This window comes from Strongylocentrotus purpuratus, unplaced genomic scaffold, assembly GCF_000002235.5.
Source record: "Strongylocentrotus purpuratus isolate Spur 01 unplaced genomic scaffold, Spur_5.0 spur5_scaffold_5, whole genome shotgun sequence".
NCBI classification, from domain to species: Eukaryota; Metazoa; Echinodermata; class Echinoidea; order Camarodonta; family Strongylocentrotidae; genus Strongylocentrotus; species Strongylocentrotus purpuratus.
This window is the reverse complement of record NW_022145611.1, coordinates 31,756,309-31,773,786: the sequence shown is the minus strand read 5'-3', so window position 1 is coordinate 31,773,786 and position 17,478 is coordinate 31,756,309. Positions and strand designations below refer to the sequence as shown.

The window sequence follows — 17,478 nt, the reverse complement described above, 5'->3', positions numbered from 1 at the left end:
GTAGAAAATCTGTTCAAAATTATTTTACTTCTCCTTCTTCTTCATCTTCTTCTTCTTCCTCCTTCTCATGCTTTGATTATTATTGTTGTTAATAAAAGTAGTAGTGCAGTTGTTAGAAGTTATAGTAGTAGTCGTAATTATAGTAGTAGCACTAATAGTAGTAGTCGTAATTATAGTAGTAGCACTAATAGTAGTAGTCGTAATTATAGTAGTAGCACTAATAGTAGTAGTCGTAATTATAGTAGTAACATTAGTAGTAGTAGCAGTACTACTAGTATTAATAATAATAGTAATATAAATAGTAGCAGTAGTAGTAGTATAGTAGTATGAGTATGAGTATGAGTAGTAGTAGAAGTAGTAGTAGTAGTAGTAGTAGTAGTAGTAGTAGTAGTATACTGTACATATAATTATTGTCCACGATCCAATCCTACCATGAGTATTATATGTGATTCTACTGCTATAGGAGAAAGTAGAGGAGGTACAGCTTGAAATCAGGAATAAACCAGTCTGATAATATTTTCTTGGCTTAAATCATCTGATTGAAATCCGCAAATATCATCATAATCATCATCAATATGCCTAACGTTTCATTTCTATTGACAGTGTGCCAGGCGGGAGAGAAGTTCTCTGCCGAGAAGAACCTGACAGAACGGCTCTTATCGAATTATGGTCCCATCTCAGCTCGTCCTCTACGTAACTCATCGGCACCAATCATAGTCTACTTCAGGGCACTGCTCAAGGAACTCATCTCTTTTGTAAGTTTAAAGGAACAAAGTAGAATTCAACCACTTTAATGATGAAAATTAAATGAAGGAAATAGTCATTTATGGGGTACCTGAACATACCAATGAGTGACAGCGCTCGATTCATGCTTGAATAGTATGTCTTATTTTTGTTTTAATGGTACCACCAAAGTTGATTTCCTATTTATTCAAAGGAAATGTGCCTTTAAGGAAAGTCTGTTCCTTTTTATTTCATTTGACAAAATCCTTAGAAATTAAAACAAATTCTCATTTTATTACAGGACCACCAGTAGTATAACGGGATCATAAAACAACATAAAATACAGGCCTACTGATGGAAAATTTATCTTTGCTCACACAAATATAGAAACAAAGCCCAAAATAGTAACGAGAAAATTTGCAGCATACTCTGGAACTCAGTGCCTCAAAATAGGAAACATGAGAGAGCGCCATCTGCTGCGAATTCAACAAACATGATTGTAGTTTGTGTTTCAAATATTACTTCGTAAAATTAGCACTCTAATACAGTTTGTGCAGTGATATGTCGTGTTTGATTTTTTTTTCTTCTCTCAATTGCTTGCATAATGGTTCAGGATTCATTATAAGTGTTTCAAATTTGCAGTAGTCATGTCTAATTCTAGCAATTTGTAAAAATAGCAGTGCATAATCTGCTTGTGTGATATCAGTTGAAGACAAAGAGACAATTCTCGAGTGTGGTGAATCTCTGAAAACACTGAATTCACTTTCCCTTTTAAAGAGAACACAGTACTCACCAACAATAATATCAGGACAGATCTATCAAATGTTTGTGTCAGGATTATAAGTTAAATAATGCAATTGTCTGTATCGACAAGTAAAGACAATTATGATGTGGTCTTATAATATATTTCAAAATCCTACTGTATATCACATAATTATAAGTCATGTTCAGATTACGTCTTTGAAATTTTTGCTCGTATCAAAAGTTGATTGATTGATTGATGTTCATTTTTTCCATATACATCATCGCAAATATACGATTTTTCAACATGGTCACATGAAATCATACATAGAAAAAAAGGAGTCGTAATAAGCAAAGCATGAACTGACGTCCTTGTCATAAGCAAAACATGTTAAATTCATATAATATATATATATATATATATAATATGTAAACCATGCAGAATGGTTTAGCGGTTGACTAACAACAACAAAATGAAACAGAGAAGGAGGGAGCGAAATTAAGAAAGGGGAAGCGAGAGGGAAGAGTTGGATTCAGATTTTATTACCAAGTGCAACATTTAAAGTCTGTGGATACCGAACACCTTGATACAATTCCTGGCAACTGAGATTGTTATTATGTAAGGTACAAGGAAACATGCTACTTGGAAAACAAGTTTAAGGCTGGTCATACCCGATCGACATCGACACCGACATCGAGATTTCCAACCAAAGGCCCACGCTACACACCACAATGTAGGGTGTACCTCCATTCGAAAACCCCTCTTTATATAGCTATTGATATATCAGTCAAGTCCGACCAGCCTCTTTAATAGTCTGCTCATATTCAAAGCAAATATCTTCCATTATCATACATGTGTTCAGAGGGTTAAAGGGTTAAAGATAAACTTTAGTACTGGTAATGCGATTGCATTGTGAAAAAAATGGTGTGGAAAGGATCAGAAACAGTTGATCATGTAGCATGTAAGTATTGGTGTGCACTGCAAGGTTCTGGAGTCATCAAAATCATAATAAATGTGACCGAGTCTTGGTAAAGTAACAAGCACTCACATAGAAAGCTATATATGGGACAACACACATGGTGTCGGGGCTAGTACTACCTTGATTTCCTTGTCTTTCTATGCTCATTACTCAGCCAGTATACATTTTCTTTCAAAATTGTTTGGCACATGTCATTTATTTGTAATCTTGAACATTCAGTGTAAGTTTCGTTTGATTCTGTGAGAATTAATTTTTTTTTTTACCAGTACTGGAGTTTATCTTTAAGGACAATACAGCCATTGTAATAAGTTCATTCGAATGAAAGCAGACAAATTAGAGAAGAAGAATGGCATTAGTTTGAAATAGATCCGACCAATATTAAGACAGTTATGAATGCTTGAAATATGAGATCACTACAGCTATGCGATTCTCAAAATGGCAATTTTGTCAGTGGATTGTGACGTAGTGATGGATAACTCGCCCTAATGTTTTGTACAAAAATGTCATTTATTTTCTTTCTTTTTTCACCCTAGTGCCTTCACCCTTGGGGCACTACTCAACAAATATTATGGAGAGTATATTATTACGGGTCCTCTAAAAAGAAAGGACCATCCGAATCATACGTTTGTAAACAAATGAAATTTTAGTTAGATTGTGTGTTGGAACAAAAGGGGAAAAAGGATTCAGCCAATTTGAAGAGCCCATACTTGTAGTGACTGAAACTTTTCAAACTTCATAGCTTTCCAATTTTCTGTCTGATTTTATTCAAACTTTCACCAGTATGTTTCTCTGATTAATCTGGTTTCTTCCAGCGTAGTTTGCTCTCAAGGGTTAATTGGATTCCTCTTAATATATCTTTAGGGCCATAAAGGGTGTTGACCTATAAGTCAATTAAAATTGCCTAATTAGGTTTAATTTTCGAAAGTAGTCGCGATCGTGTTATCTAAGCCTAATTGCTAAAAGGTAATTATAGCGAAGAACGGGGCTTAAGCGTGTCTAAATGTGTCTATTAAAAAGAGAGTCTACATATTTTATGAGTATGAATATTTTATGATATGATTTTTATATTAAAGTTGCTCTTTTCTTCATCATTTTCGTTCTCTTTACCCGAGTCAACATGCTTATCTCTCTGATTGCCTTCCCTTCTCCGTCCGTGTGTATGTGTGTCTGTATTTCACTCTCTACCTCCGTATAGTTCTGTCTATCTCTCTCTCACCCCTCTCTCTCTCTCTCTCTCTCTTCCCTCTCTCCCACTATTTCATCAACTATTTTTACCCTTATGTTCAACGAATATAGTTATCTCATTTAATCCCAGGACGAAACTAATCAAGTCATCACACTCGTAGTCTACGTCAGATTGGTAAGTTATATTATTTGTATATATTGTCATCTAAGGATAATCTGTTGATACAGAAATACATGACAGGTCTTTAAACAATAATTAGAAATGCAAAATATAGGCCCTTTACTTAAAGGAGTTTAAAGGATTTGTAAACCGGAATTAACAAATATAATCAGCATATCAGCATTCCAATTCTGTCTTCGATTTAGACTTGTTTTCTTATCCATTTTTTTCTTCTTCATTCTGGTAATCTTTGTTGTAGCGTATGGGACGTGAATATTTTTTATCTTGGATTATTCATACCGAGAAACCAATTTGCTAAAAAGATAGTGAGGATATTTTCAGAGGGTGTAAAATCTTTGCATGTCTATTTTTCATCCGAAGCTTATATATAAAGCCCACGCCACGCTTTAAAATGTTCATATTATATCGTTTACTTTTCCCCCGAACTAGCTTATGTTAGCGAAGTCATTTCATCCATGCGGCTTAATGCTGGTATTTAATTTGAATTTATGCCTTAATGGAGAAATTGTGATCCAAACGTAATCGCAGAGACTTAGAACGGAGTGAAAATGGAAGGCATCCAAGCAACATTTTAAAAATGAAAGAGGCTGCATTTTTCCCCAACGTATTTGTAGCTCATCAATATTAATTTTAGAGAAGAATTTTTTAATTTTATCTGAATTTAATTATCTATTAATTCTAGTTAATCGTATTTATCTATATATACATTAATATTTCTGTAGGGGTAACGCAAAATGTAATTATAAAGGCACCATTAAATTTGAATGTTCACTCTCAGTTGAGTCATTACTTTCAATTTCCAATACTGTTATGAAATCTCAGATATTTAGCTTAGCAGTGCAAAATAATTATTAGAAGAATGTTTTGTAGTTATACATGTATATTATAATAAGCTGGCCTGCCAGCATGCCTCAGCAGTTTTTACTCATATATTGTTAACACATATTTTCCATAGATTTCAACTGAACTTAATAATTTACTATTCACTTGGGCAATAGAATAATAGATTATTGAATGACCTTTATCACCTTATGTTTCTACATGTATATTCACTATTCAGTGATTTTAACCTCGACTGAGTTGGTTCTTTCAACTTTCATGCAATTTTCCTTTAATTACACGTATATATGCATTTACTTTCTCTGTGCAATATTATCACTGTTGTAATGTCACATTTTTGCATGTTTTTAAATATATGTATTATGTTTAATACATGTATAGGTCGACTATATGCTTTTCTATGGTTGAATCACACTCCGGATACAAATTTTTTTTGCTGGTGTGGTCTTGAATCTCCGGCGTGTGATGCAATTACCCTGGGGAAATGTGAAGGCTTTGTCTTGATGCATTTTAATTATTTGAATGTGGTACATGTATCTCTTATATTGTCCTTGTCACATAAATCTACAACACTGGTTGCATCTGGTTGGGATATAGGTGAGGGCGGTCTGCGGACTATAGTTATTTGGTTAACTTTCCCCAAGGCCTGGCAGCACAGCCGGGTGCACCCAGTGTTCCTTTTTTGTGTGTGATTTGCTATTAATTGTGTATTTTCAATTCTGTATTTTTATATCATGTGTTTTCTGCAAAATAAAAATAATAATAAAAATAATAATAATAATAATACAATAAAACAGTACCGTGCCTAGGATCGACTAAAAAAATAACGCGAAGTGCCCGATTTTGTAGAACAAACAACTCATGAACTTAAGTTTTTCCTGCATTAAATCATAAACAATAGAGCTGTAATCGAGATGGGGTAGGAAGAATGCTTTATAATGTATTACAGCAATATTCAATGTAATATATTACGGTCTAAGTCGTTTGAGACAGTAAAGATATTTCGTTGCTTTTGTTTTAAGATATTTAACCTGTGCTTTTCAACTACGTGACGAACTGAAAATTACTAGTTTGTTTTTGTTTTAACCTCTTGTTATCAAAATTTATATAATTTTTTCGAATTCTCCTTCTCAATTTCTTTTTCTTTTTCGTCTTTGCAGATGTGGGTAGATGAGTATCTACAATGGGATCCTGCTGAGTATGATAGGACTATTATGATTATTCCCAAAGACATATGGCTTCCAGAACTAACCTTGGATGAAAAGTAAGAAAATCAAGAAGCTCTTGTGGACGGTGACAAACTTTCATTATTTTGTTACATTGATTTAAAAAAAAATGAAAACGTCAACGTCCCCCTCCCCCCGAATGAAAAGTTTCCTATATGCAATATTCGTGGTTACTTGTTGGGTATTGAGTTGAATCAGATCAATGTGTGTAACTTCAGGCGCCAAGTGTAGGCGTGCCCCCTTCCTCCAATCTAATGGCAAGAAAGAAAAGGGGAAATTATAATTGTAGAGGCGACAGGGAATGAGAAAGGAACGCTACACCCCCGTATTAATTACTTCTTGAAATTGCATTTCATCTGCCAAGGAAGATGGCGCCCTCTAATGATGTATGTGCCCCTCCTAGGCTGTGCCCCCTCCTAGTATGTGCCCACTCTACGCCACTGATCCTTACACAGTTGTGTAATGATCTATTTCTTCATGAATGTGGTATCAAATATTCCAAACAAAATAATTTCCATGACTCAAGTTTGCAAAGAATATCAAACACTTTTTTAAAACGTGAACTTTACATCACAAATAATCTTGCCGTTTGTTTTAGGTCTTTTTTTTCTATCATGTTGTTGTTGTTGTTTTTGTTGTTGGTACACTGTAGTTGTTTCTGGTGTCCATTCATTATTGAATTTGTATACGCCTTATCTTCAGTTATATAAGGAATTTAAATTATCAATAAAGAAAACTAAAAATAACCATTGTAATAATCTAATTAATTAACTAATATCGCAATTTATTAGGAGTCTCTCGATTTGATGGTTTACAACTTCGTATTTCTGTTTTAGCCCGTTTTACCCCCTATCATGACACTTCTTCCTCCTTTTATACTCCCATCTTTCCAAGCAGTGTCGATCGCGATTTCATCAGTTTTCCGGATACCTATATAACGGCAACACCGGACGGAACCGTCAACTGGTTCTTCCCGGCCGTCATCACCACGACATGCAAGGTCGATGTCCGTTTCTTTCCCTTCGACATCCAGGAGTGCACACTGACATTCCTTCCGTGGTCTATGGATGAAAGTATGGTGAGTGCTGGAATAGACTTATACCTCAGCCACACAAACAAGACTGACACCATACCGACAAAAGACGGAACAGAGATTTGAATTACCCCAATCGCCAAAAATCAGTCTGATTTGGAATTGATGTGGAGTCGGTTCGGCATTGTGACTGAGGTCCGGATCATAAAAATCCTCTATCACATTTCGATTCCACCATTACCTACGCTAATAAATGAGTGCATACGCCATAAATTGTACACAGGGTCTATGCATTCACTTTTTTATTCACCTCTCGGTAAGATAAGATTAATTAATTAGACATCGTAGATGGTGGTGGTGCTGTTTGAGTACGTCAATAGTGCAGGATGACAGAGGAGGAATACAGATGAGTGTTACTTAAAGGCAAATTTCTTATCTCGGGGGTAATTTTAGTAGACCGAGAGCTCATAAGACCGACTACCCAAGACATCAACGGCCTACGAGACCGAGAGGTCACAAGACCTACAAAGCACAACAAATATATCACCAAATACAGAAAAGGAAAACAAGTTCTAGGTACACGATACCGGTAACAAAAATAAAATACCGTCAGAGAAGGCTGTTCACCGTTTCAATTAATTTGATTGATTGATTGATTGATTGATTTTATTCGTCAAGTATAGTACATTGAATGCATACATAAAGCAAATGGAACGAGAAGATACATTGACAGGATAACCCATGAAAGCCGGAAAAGGCTTATTTCCAATGGGGTCCTATAAAGTACGTGTACAGTACGGCATGAGAATAAAATATCACAACTAATAACTACTACGAATATTACGAATAAATAATATAACATAAACAACAACAAAAATTTCTAGAACTTATAGCAAACAATGATCTACGGTATATTATGCAAGATTAAACTTAAAAACATGCGCTTCACATAATGAACTGTGATATTACTGTTCTTGAAGGGATTCATGCTTTAGGTATTGTTTTAATACACTTTTAAAGTGTGAAAAATTCTTAACTATTTTGACATGTTTTGGGAGAGAATTCCAAAATTGGATACCATTAAAATAAAAAGAGTTTCCAATTTGTCCTTTTCGCTTGGGTAAAACAAAATTAAAATGACTATTTCTTGTATCGTATCCATGGATATTTGAGACACGAGTAAAATTATTAGTAATATAATGATCTACATCTGAGTAGTATATTTTATGGACATGGTGTAACACGAGTTGTTTAGACCTTTGACCTACATGGAGTATACCTGCTTCTTCAAGTTCATTTTTCCCGACGTGTGTTCTTGGGCCTAAGCAATTAATAAATCTTACCATCTTATTCTGAATTATTCTTAACTTTTTCTTATCCATCTTGCCCAGACTACTGTACCAAGCAGCATTAGCATAGAATTTAAGCCTTTAACTTTCTGTACTTTCTTTACCTTTCGTTTTTCTCCAAAGCTGGACTTCAACTGCGCTTAAAGGAATTTCATTTACCAATAATACTTATCTTGATAAAACAACGTGTTAAAATATTTTTATTTTCTGCAGATGATGTTACGTTTCCCAGATGGGGTCGACGCTAGCCAAAACATCTACGAGCGCAACGGCATCTGGCACCCTTCCTCCTTCACCGCCTACAACGTCAGCCTCTCCTACCTCTGCTGTCCGTACCCCTGGTCCCACGTCATCTACACCATTCGACTCCAGAGAGAGTCGAAGTTCTTCCGTGAGACCATCATCCTCCCCGCCGTATTCCTGACCGTACTCATGGCGACGGTCTCCTGGCTCCATCCAGCGTCCGGGGAGAAGATGACGTTGGCCGTGAGCAATCTCCTGGCCCTCATCCTCTTCCAGCAGCTGGTAGCGGATAGCATGCCTCCTATTGGAGATAATACATCCATCATAGGTACACCTGATTCATTTACCGTTAATACCTCTGTCACACCGCTGAACCGACTTCAAACCGACCGATTCTTGGTCATTTGTCATAATGTCATTCTTGATCGGTTGTTTGTGATCTGGCACCGGTCTCATCGATGTGACTGAGATATAAGCCTTGTTCAGATATGAAACGGTAAATTGCTTAAGAAAGAAAAAACTACGGCGCGTCAAAATAGAACGTGCAAGTGTATTGCAATACGCAACTTTTAATTTTAGAGCTAAAGAAGAAAAAAAAAGAACTAACTGGCGAACGAAGAAACAAGCACAGAACAGCGGGCAACGATAACCCCTACGCGTACCCACTGATCTGTATTAATAATTATGTGAATCGCTTTCCGCTAAACTCATTTTATTTTGAGTAAGCACTTTTGTAAAGCGGTTTAAAATATCAAGTCTGAATGGGCTCAGGTGGCCGAGGCTCTAGCGTGCTCCACGAATCTCCTTTCAATTAACAGATTAAGGTTTACCGGTAGTCAGTTAAGACTGTAAAATTTAAGGAAAGAAGGGATGGGAGAAACAGAGGGGGAGGGAGGATTACAGAAATACGTCGGAATGAGATATTGAGAGGGAGGGAGATAGAGAAGTGAAAAGATAATCACAATAATATTTTGTTAGGGTATTTAGCTACCATGTTCTATTGTATATGTATATCATACCCAAAATATATTCATAAACATGTAAAAAATACCAAACTAACTTTATTAAGATAGTATCAAGACTATTAATTGTAATTTCAAAACACGTTACTAGCGTACAAAGTGAAAGTTTGTAAATGCATTGGCTTGATTTATGTCCGACTAGCTGTTCTCAAGTGTGCAATGGAAAGTGATACGTGATCTCCTAAGCATCATCACTCATTTTTCCTCCTTTCTATTTGCACCAAAGGAAGATTCGGTAGCTAGAATTAAAACCTATCGCATAATATATATTTTTTGGTGAAGCTATTTTTTCAAATCTCATCTGAATGGCTATTGATTATTCGCGCCCCTCAATCATTTACATCTATTATAATATAATATAAACTACCTGTACATGTCAAAAATTGTCAAACTGTCAACCAATTGAAAACTTGTCTTAAGCATAACGAAAACTAATTAAAGCAAAAATGTATTCATCCATTTTATCTGATAAAAGCATAATGGTTTCATTGGCGTAGCTCAGAGGAGGGGGCACCGCACTTTGGCATGTACCCTATTCAGTTTGCTAAGTAAGAGGAACTGTAAAAGAGAGAGAGAGGGGAGAGAGAGAGAGAGAGAGAGAAGCTAGAGGGAAAGGAAGGAATTGAAAAGAAGACGTCCTCCGAAACCCCCTAATCAATGGCCTTGCCAATTCGCATTTTTTCCTATGAGTAGGACCAGTGCCTCCATTAATGTCATGACCTACTCGACACCACCAGCAGATTCATGCTAAACATACTTCCAAGACGACATACTGCATGATTTTTAAAAATGATAATGACAATGACAATCCCAACTATTTCGAAACGATCTTTTACTCTTCTTCTTCTTCTAGTCACATTCTTCTTCATCATGATCGCACTCGGATGCGCGTCCGTTATCTCTTCCGTGACCGTTCTCCGGATCTTCCACCACGGCGGAGACAAGCCCCTACCTCGTTGGGTCTGCTACATCATTTACCGCTGTGCCGGCTGCACGATGATCTTCGGCCGAGAGAGATTGCAAACCGCACTGAAAGCCATGTTTTCAGAAGCACCAAAAGTCGCCTTCATCAGTCAGATGTGAGTATCACGACGGTGTTGCTCTATGGAGGATTGGTGTGGGTGTGTGTGAGGGTTACCCTCCCTCTACCACCACCATCGCACCCGGGAGCACTCTTGTGAGAGTCAAGAGCTTTCATCGTTATAACACCATGCCCCCTCCAATAAAATTATCCCTACACGTCATTTTCCAAATCATTTATTTTATTTATTTATTTATTTATTTATTCATACATATTTATACAGGTACACAAGATCAGAAATAAATCTGTTTTACATATTGGACCTGGTATTAAAAGCATAGTATAAAAAGTAGTAACAATGAGAATTCAGTATTCAGAATTCAAGTATAACAAAGTAAAATACAAAATAAATACAAAGTAATACAAAATATGGTAACATAACAATTCAGGTCCATAACAAAAATGATTATAAATATGAATGATGGCTACATATAACAATATCAAGTAGAAGTTAAAAGAACAAAAATATAGTCATAGTTATATGCAAAAGCAAGGTTTCAGCTTAGGGGTTGGGGTCATTACAATGGATTCGATTTTGATTTTTTTGTACAATAATTTGAAAACATCCAGAGACTGAGCATTTTGAAAATTATTTGGTAAGAGATTCCATACTTTAGCACCGGAATATTTTAAATACTGACAATAGAGTTGAATGTTTGGTTTAGGCGGCACAACATTAAGGGAATTGGCATTACGTGTATTCAGTCCATGTCTGTCGAAATACATTTCAATCTCATTGCATAAACGGGATGGTGCAAGACCGTGGACACATTGGTACATTAGTGTAGATAGAAAATAATCACGTCGATCCTCAATTGTTTGCTAAGACAGATTTTTCATCAGATCAAGACCAGAGATATTAGTATAATCACGATTACTTGTTACATGACGAGCTGCCATTTAATTTGGTCCGATTTTTAAATCTTAATCTCTATTGAGGGTGAGGCCGTTTGTTGTTCTAATTCTATTTGGACAACGTGAAGTAGGCTACACTGATTATTGCTTTTTGAATACTTTTTTTTAATCATTGAAATACTTTTTTTTAATCATTGAAATACATTAAGAAAATATCAATGTAAATCATTTATTACTAGCGTACTTAAACATCGTAATCATCAACCCTTCAATCTCTCTCTATCTCTCTCTCTCTCTCTATCTCTCTTTCTGCCTCAGTCTATGTCTCTCTGTTTCTCCCTTATTTTCCATCTCATCCTCTCGTGACTTTCGCAGTCACCCCCACACGACTTAAAGTAACATAATTATAATTCTCTTCACATAATAATATCACATTCAACCTATATCACTTGCATTTTTATGTTTTTCTAAGATTTCTCTTTTTTTGTTTTTCTCATTCAAGTTCATTAAGGAATTCATTAAGGAATAACCCCACTACCAAGCTTTCTCATGATCCAACACTTAACGCACCTCATCTTAACGGCAAGGCGACGACAGAGACAGTTGCAAAGAACCATTCTCCACAGGACTTTCTGGCCCGGGGGACGCCGGAGACCACCTACGAGAAGAACGCCATGATGTGGCGCGAGACGGCCCTGGTCCTCGATAAGGTCTTTGGACTGGTCCAGTTCCTGATCATCATCGGCGCTTGCCTCTATATGTTGATTGGTTACACGACGGCAGACCCCTCTGCAACAATCTAGTTGGTCCAGTTCCTAGTCATTATAGGCGCCTTTTTCTACACGACTCCCCCTCCCCTTCTGCAGCAGTTCAACATTATTGCCTTCGCTCGACTGGAAACCTAGCCCTCCCAAAACCAAAATCTGAATACTGTCAAAGAATGTTTACTTACCAAGGAGCATGCTCTCTTTAATAACACAATTCCACATCATTTATCTTCCTCACCTGATATAGCTGCATTCCGTACATTCTTTAATTAATTAATTCCAAGTTTTATATAAACCCGATCATTTTTTTTTTATTTGCCGATGCTTCTACTATAAGGTGTTGCTTTTAGTGTGTAATTTTAGGGTGTCGCTTTTATACATTTTAAGGATGTACTTAAGGTGTTACTTTTTGTATTTTGAATTGAATTGTAGTATAATTTATGTATCTTTGTTTGATTATTCGTTTGTGTAAAGTGACTTTCTTCTGGACCCCTCGGTGGAACAGCGCCACCTTTCATGTTGGAGGATACTGAGTAGGGCCATCCAGCCGTTTATCTCCTATAGTATGGTACATACTGTGTAATGTTTCTATTATTGTACTTTTTATACGGAAATAAATTCAAAATCAAATCAAAACACTGCATTTTCCTCGGAGACCTGACATGTACTCCAGCGGCTATTGCTTTAATTTTGGCAGAGATATACGATTCCCGGATGCAATCGAATTTTATGTCAGCCTGTTCTTTATAGTGTTTGACTCATGGATGGAGGTTGAAGAACTCGTTATTTGTGTATGGGAATTTGTACATCTGATTTTGTTTTAATATGATATCAGATATCACCCTTCACACCTGTTCAAAACTTATACATGTGAATAAATTGGCAACAACATAACATGCAGTTTGTACTGTTTTCTAACAGTGAGAAGAACGCCGTATATACTCACATTGAAAAATGTTTATCTGTCATTGAAGGAACCTTCAAAAATCTAAAGTCAAGGACATTTTATGCCCTCCTTCCTATTAACAAACCGAGTAATTAATATCAAACTATTAGTTAGATTTTATACAAACTTACCCCAATTGACGATAAAAAGCTATTATGTATAAATTCTTGGAGAGTTCATCGCACAAATTGTAAATGTTGATATTGGATGCGTGAAAAGACAAGTAAATGTACAGAGTATTTATGATGATGTGACCCACATACAGAAAGCTATTTCTTGGTAACTGCAGGGTTTGTTTGTTGAAGACATATCTGATCACTTTTATCATCAGCTAATCCAACCGGTCGAGGTCGAATGATGTCCATTAGAAATCAAACTCCTCCTCGGTAAGCTTGATCATTGTAAAATATATCTTTCTTTCAGTTATTAAAAATAGTGGTATTAATTCTAGGAAAGTAGGAACGCCCGTGGCGCTCAACTGAATATACAGAATATGACCGACGTCACACATTGAATCCTTTGCCCTCACAGTAGCCTATATGGGTTTCTCCGAATCGTGTAACGATCAGCATGGTCAGATTTCAGTTTTCCGAAAACGTAACGAATACATCTATAAATGAACATTCGATGGAATTGGCGATACATGTGTATAGATTGTCATTACAAATCCATCAATTTTTCAATTTTTCGGGGCAGCGCCAGGAGCGTCACAACGTGACGGACATGTGCGCTATATAAGAAGCCACCATTATTATTATTATTATTATTATTCGGGAGACATAAAGTTAGACAAATTCCTGCTCAGACCTTACTACTTAATGCCTCGAAATGTTGCATAATGTGAGTCTGTTATCTCCTTTATTATTCTATTGTAGAATCGCTCCCTTCTTTCTCTTCCAGTTCATTATAATTTCTATTGAATGATCATTATCAGGAATACTTTCAACACTTTTAATTGTAATTGTAAATAAACGTTTTGAAAAATAAACTGCATTGAATGATACCAGGGTACTTGAAATTTTAACACGACTTATTCAATTAATAAAACATGACTCTTCCTTCAGATACGGAGGGAAAGTACAGTTATGCATGAGAAGGAAAGAAATATCGTGGTATTTTAATATTGGGCTTTAATATGAAAGAAACTCCAATAAATGATAAAAAGTAAGCTATAAATAATCTAGAGCGAGATAAGAGAATAAGAAAGAGTGACACGAAAGAGTAGCTAAATAGTAATCAGGGAGAAAGACAAAAAGAGATTGAAAGAGAAGGGGTGTGTAAGGAGCGAGTCTAGGGTACTTCGGTGGGCGAGGGTGTCTGTGTGGGCGTTTGTGTGCGTACAAGAGATCGAGTAAGAAAGTTCAAAAAAAGAGAGAAAGAAAGGAAGGAAGAGGGAGAGAAAGAAAGAAAGAAAAGAGAGAGAGTGGGGGAGGAGAGAAAGACGATGTAAAAGAAGGTTAATGGGAGAAAAGAACATAGAGATGTAACTAGAAAGAACAAAAATAAACAGAATGTGGACGTGAGAGATAGATAGTATGAGAGAGAGAGAGAGAGAGAGAGAGGGAAAGAGAGACACTGGGTGGTTGGAGGAATCATTTTAACTGATACAATGATAGGCCTAAATTAATCTGTTTTTACTTTATATCCTGAAACAAAATCGTAAAAGAAAATGATGCACATTGAGGTCGTATTTTAAAGCCGTTTATCTGGTAGATCTCGTGAGATTGCTGAGATGTTTTAGTACATTAGTATTACTTTATTCCTTCATGATATTGCTGATGAATCTATTTGCGGATGTTACCATGGATATGACATTCACTTAGCGGTTATCACTTGCATCATGGGCATGATTGGATATACAAGTGAACACCCATGCTTATAATTATAATCATCTTTAAAAAACGTGCATAAATTAGACTTATGGTATTCCAATCTGATAGAGATGTACTTCGTTTCTAAATGCTTTTTGGGAGATGTGTTGTAACAATTTGAAGCTAAATTAAAAGAAATTCAAATTAATCGGATAATGTATTTGTGTTTAACAAGGATCACAAAAAATAAACATGAAAGTACTGAGGATATGACAGGGGTATGAGCTTGTTCCCTGTCACTCTCAGTACTTTCTGCTTTGCTTCTATGCCATTTTATATTCATATTCAGTTGTTGTTACATTCATTCTCTACACGGGTCTCTCTTTCTATCTCATTATGCTTCTTTTGGTTTACGAACCAAAGCAATAGATAAACAGAGAGATGGAGAGATGCCGAGATCGCACGAGACAATGTGTCAACCAGGGACATGCTACAGATGGTAAAACTAACTCGACCTGCTCACCACCCGCCCACGACACAACCCAAAAAACACAAAACAAAATCACAATACAAGGATGGTGTGAAGTGCAAAAGATCATTTCCCAGCATATATTTCTCAGTATTTGTCATATCATACACAATATACACACATGTATAATTTTATAAACGTTATTTCGCTTTCTGTTGCTGTTGTTGGTGAAAGGTCAAGACCGCAAGATTGCTTGTCTTGTAATTATTTCCTACGGGTATATCCAATTTGTTTGTCTGCAGAAAAGCGTAGGCAGAGGTGGTTTAATTCTTCCCAACCTCCTTTGAACACGTGAGAAGGCCGCCCGATTTTTCTTCTTCAGAATCTTTTTAAATTCATACAACTAAAAGAACATTTCTCCTTATCAAACAGATTCATGATAAAGCACTACTGCATCTTTCATTTTTTCCTGCTCACTAGATTTTCATTATTATTTCTTGCAGCACGTAAAGCCAGAAGCGTATTGCGGAAAGTTCGGAGAACAAATTTATACCCAAATTCAAAATCAAAAGGCATTACTTTCAAAGGACATAGTGTTACATAGCTTTAGTTTAATTTCGGCGGGGGTGGCGGCGATATTGCAAAGGGGTGCGGAGATGTTTTAACCCAGGGAGTTTATAAGCCGTTGTTTTACATCAATGGAGACATAGACTTGAAATTAAACATTGTTGAATGATACATTCGAATTCAAAATATCATTTATTTCTATTCAGCGTAAGCCTGTACATGACATACATATATGTAGGCAGCATCTCTAAAACAATAAATACAATATATGGCAAGAAACATAAAATAATACAAAATTTCATCTAGGGAAGTAAAAGTTAAAAGAATGATGAAACAAGTCAGATAGATTTAGGAAGAACATAAATAATATTCGATGTACTAAGATTGATCTAGTTCCACTTTTTGATATGTTCATAGACTACGAAGTAACCTCAAGGATGTAACAATAACAGAAAAAAACACATAATCATTTGATAGTTAATATGAGTGCTTTTAGTTACAGAAAATAAAAGATTTGTTACAAGACTTTATACTTAGGGAGCCCCAAATTCACAAAAAATGTGATGGCAAAACTTCACTTAAATTGTATCATATTGTGAAAGAAGATGTCATTTAAGACACACTTCTGCAAAGATTCCCCCCCCCCCCCCCAAAAAAAAATAAAAAAATAAAAAAAATAAAAAAATACATACTTTGTGTTTTTTGTTGTACACAGAAAAACTGAATTTTGCAGCAACAATATTTGGACTCCTCTAGAAATCCATGAACAATACAAATGAAAAATGGTTCTGGAATCACATGTGCTGCAAACATAGTGGTAGTAGTGGTGGCAGTAGTAGTAGAAGTAGTAGTAGCAGTAATAGTAGTAGTAGTAGTAGTCGTCGTCGTAGTAGCATGACCAGCGGTAGTTGTAGTATAATAGTCGTAGTAGCAGCAGTAATAGTAGTACAGTAGTAGTAGAAGTAGTAGTACACCTGTAGTTGTAGTCACAGTAGTAGTAGTAGTAGTAGTAGTAGTATTCATGACAGTAGTAGTAGTAGTAGTAGTAGCAGTAGTAGTAGTAGTAGTCGTATAAGTAGTAGTAGTAGTTGTAGTCGCAGCAGCAGCAGCATCAACAACAATATCAGGACTCCTCCAGAAATTCATGAACGGCACAAATAAAACATGGTTTCGGAATCGTCATGTGCTGCACTCAGATAGAATATAATTCGATGAACATGAGTAGAGAATAGCATTTTCTATATACCCACACATGTTTTGAAATTATGTACCCGAGTGCTACTATAGTTAAGGTACCCTTGACTTATATATACATATAGTTTTCTCAAAAATAAACATCCATAGATATGGACAATTATTAACTCAATATCATCCGACCTATCACTCTACTCTAATTCTACGGCGTATGGCTTTTTACGTGATCTCCAAATACATAACTTCCTACATAGATGCAATAACA

The 17,478-nt window shown here is 36.0% G+C and overlaps 1 protein-coding gene across 1 annotated transcript; it reads left to right on the top strand.

Moving 5' to 3' along the window:
• The first annotated feature begins 575 nt into the window (after positions 1-575).
• LOC105443751 (neuronal acetylcholine receptor subunit alpha-7-like) lies at positions 576-12,348 on the top strand. The gene is made up of 7 exons (XM_030999170.1): positions 576-755; positions 3,760-3,804; positions 5,811-5,914; positions 6,774-6,954; positions 8,472-8,829; positions 10,377-10,602; positions 11,962-12,348. The coding sequence occupies exons 1-7, from the start codon at positions 576-578 to the stop codon at positions 12,260-12,262; spliced, it is 1,395 nt and encodes a 464-aa protein (XP_030855030.1). The 3' UTR covers positions 12,263-12,348.
• Positions 12,349-17,478: the final 5,130 nt, after the last annotated feature.

Excerpts from the sequence above, each read along its gene's own strand:
- LOC105443751 (XM_030999170.1), top strand. The coding sequence starts at position 576 with ATGCCTAACGTTTCATTTCTATTGACAGTGTGCCAGGCGGGAGAGAAG. Across the intron at positions 756-3,759 it reads TCAAGGAACTCATCTCTTTT|GACGAAACTAATCAAGTCAT; the intron begins GTAAGTTTAAAG and ends ATTTAATCCCAG. Across the intron at positions 8,830-10,376 it reads AGATAATACATCCATCATAG|TCACATTCTTCTTCATCATG; the intron begins GTACACCTGATT and ends TTCTTCTTCTAG.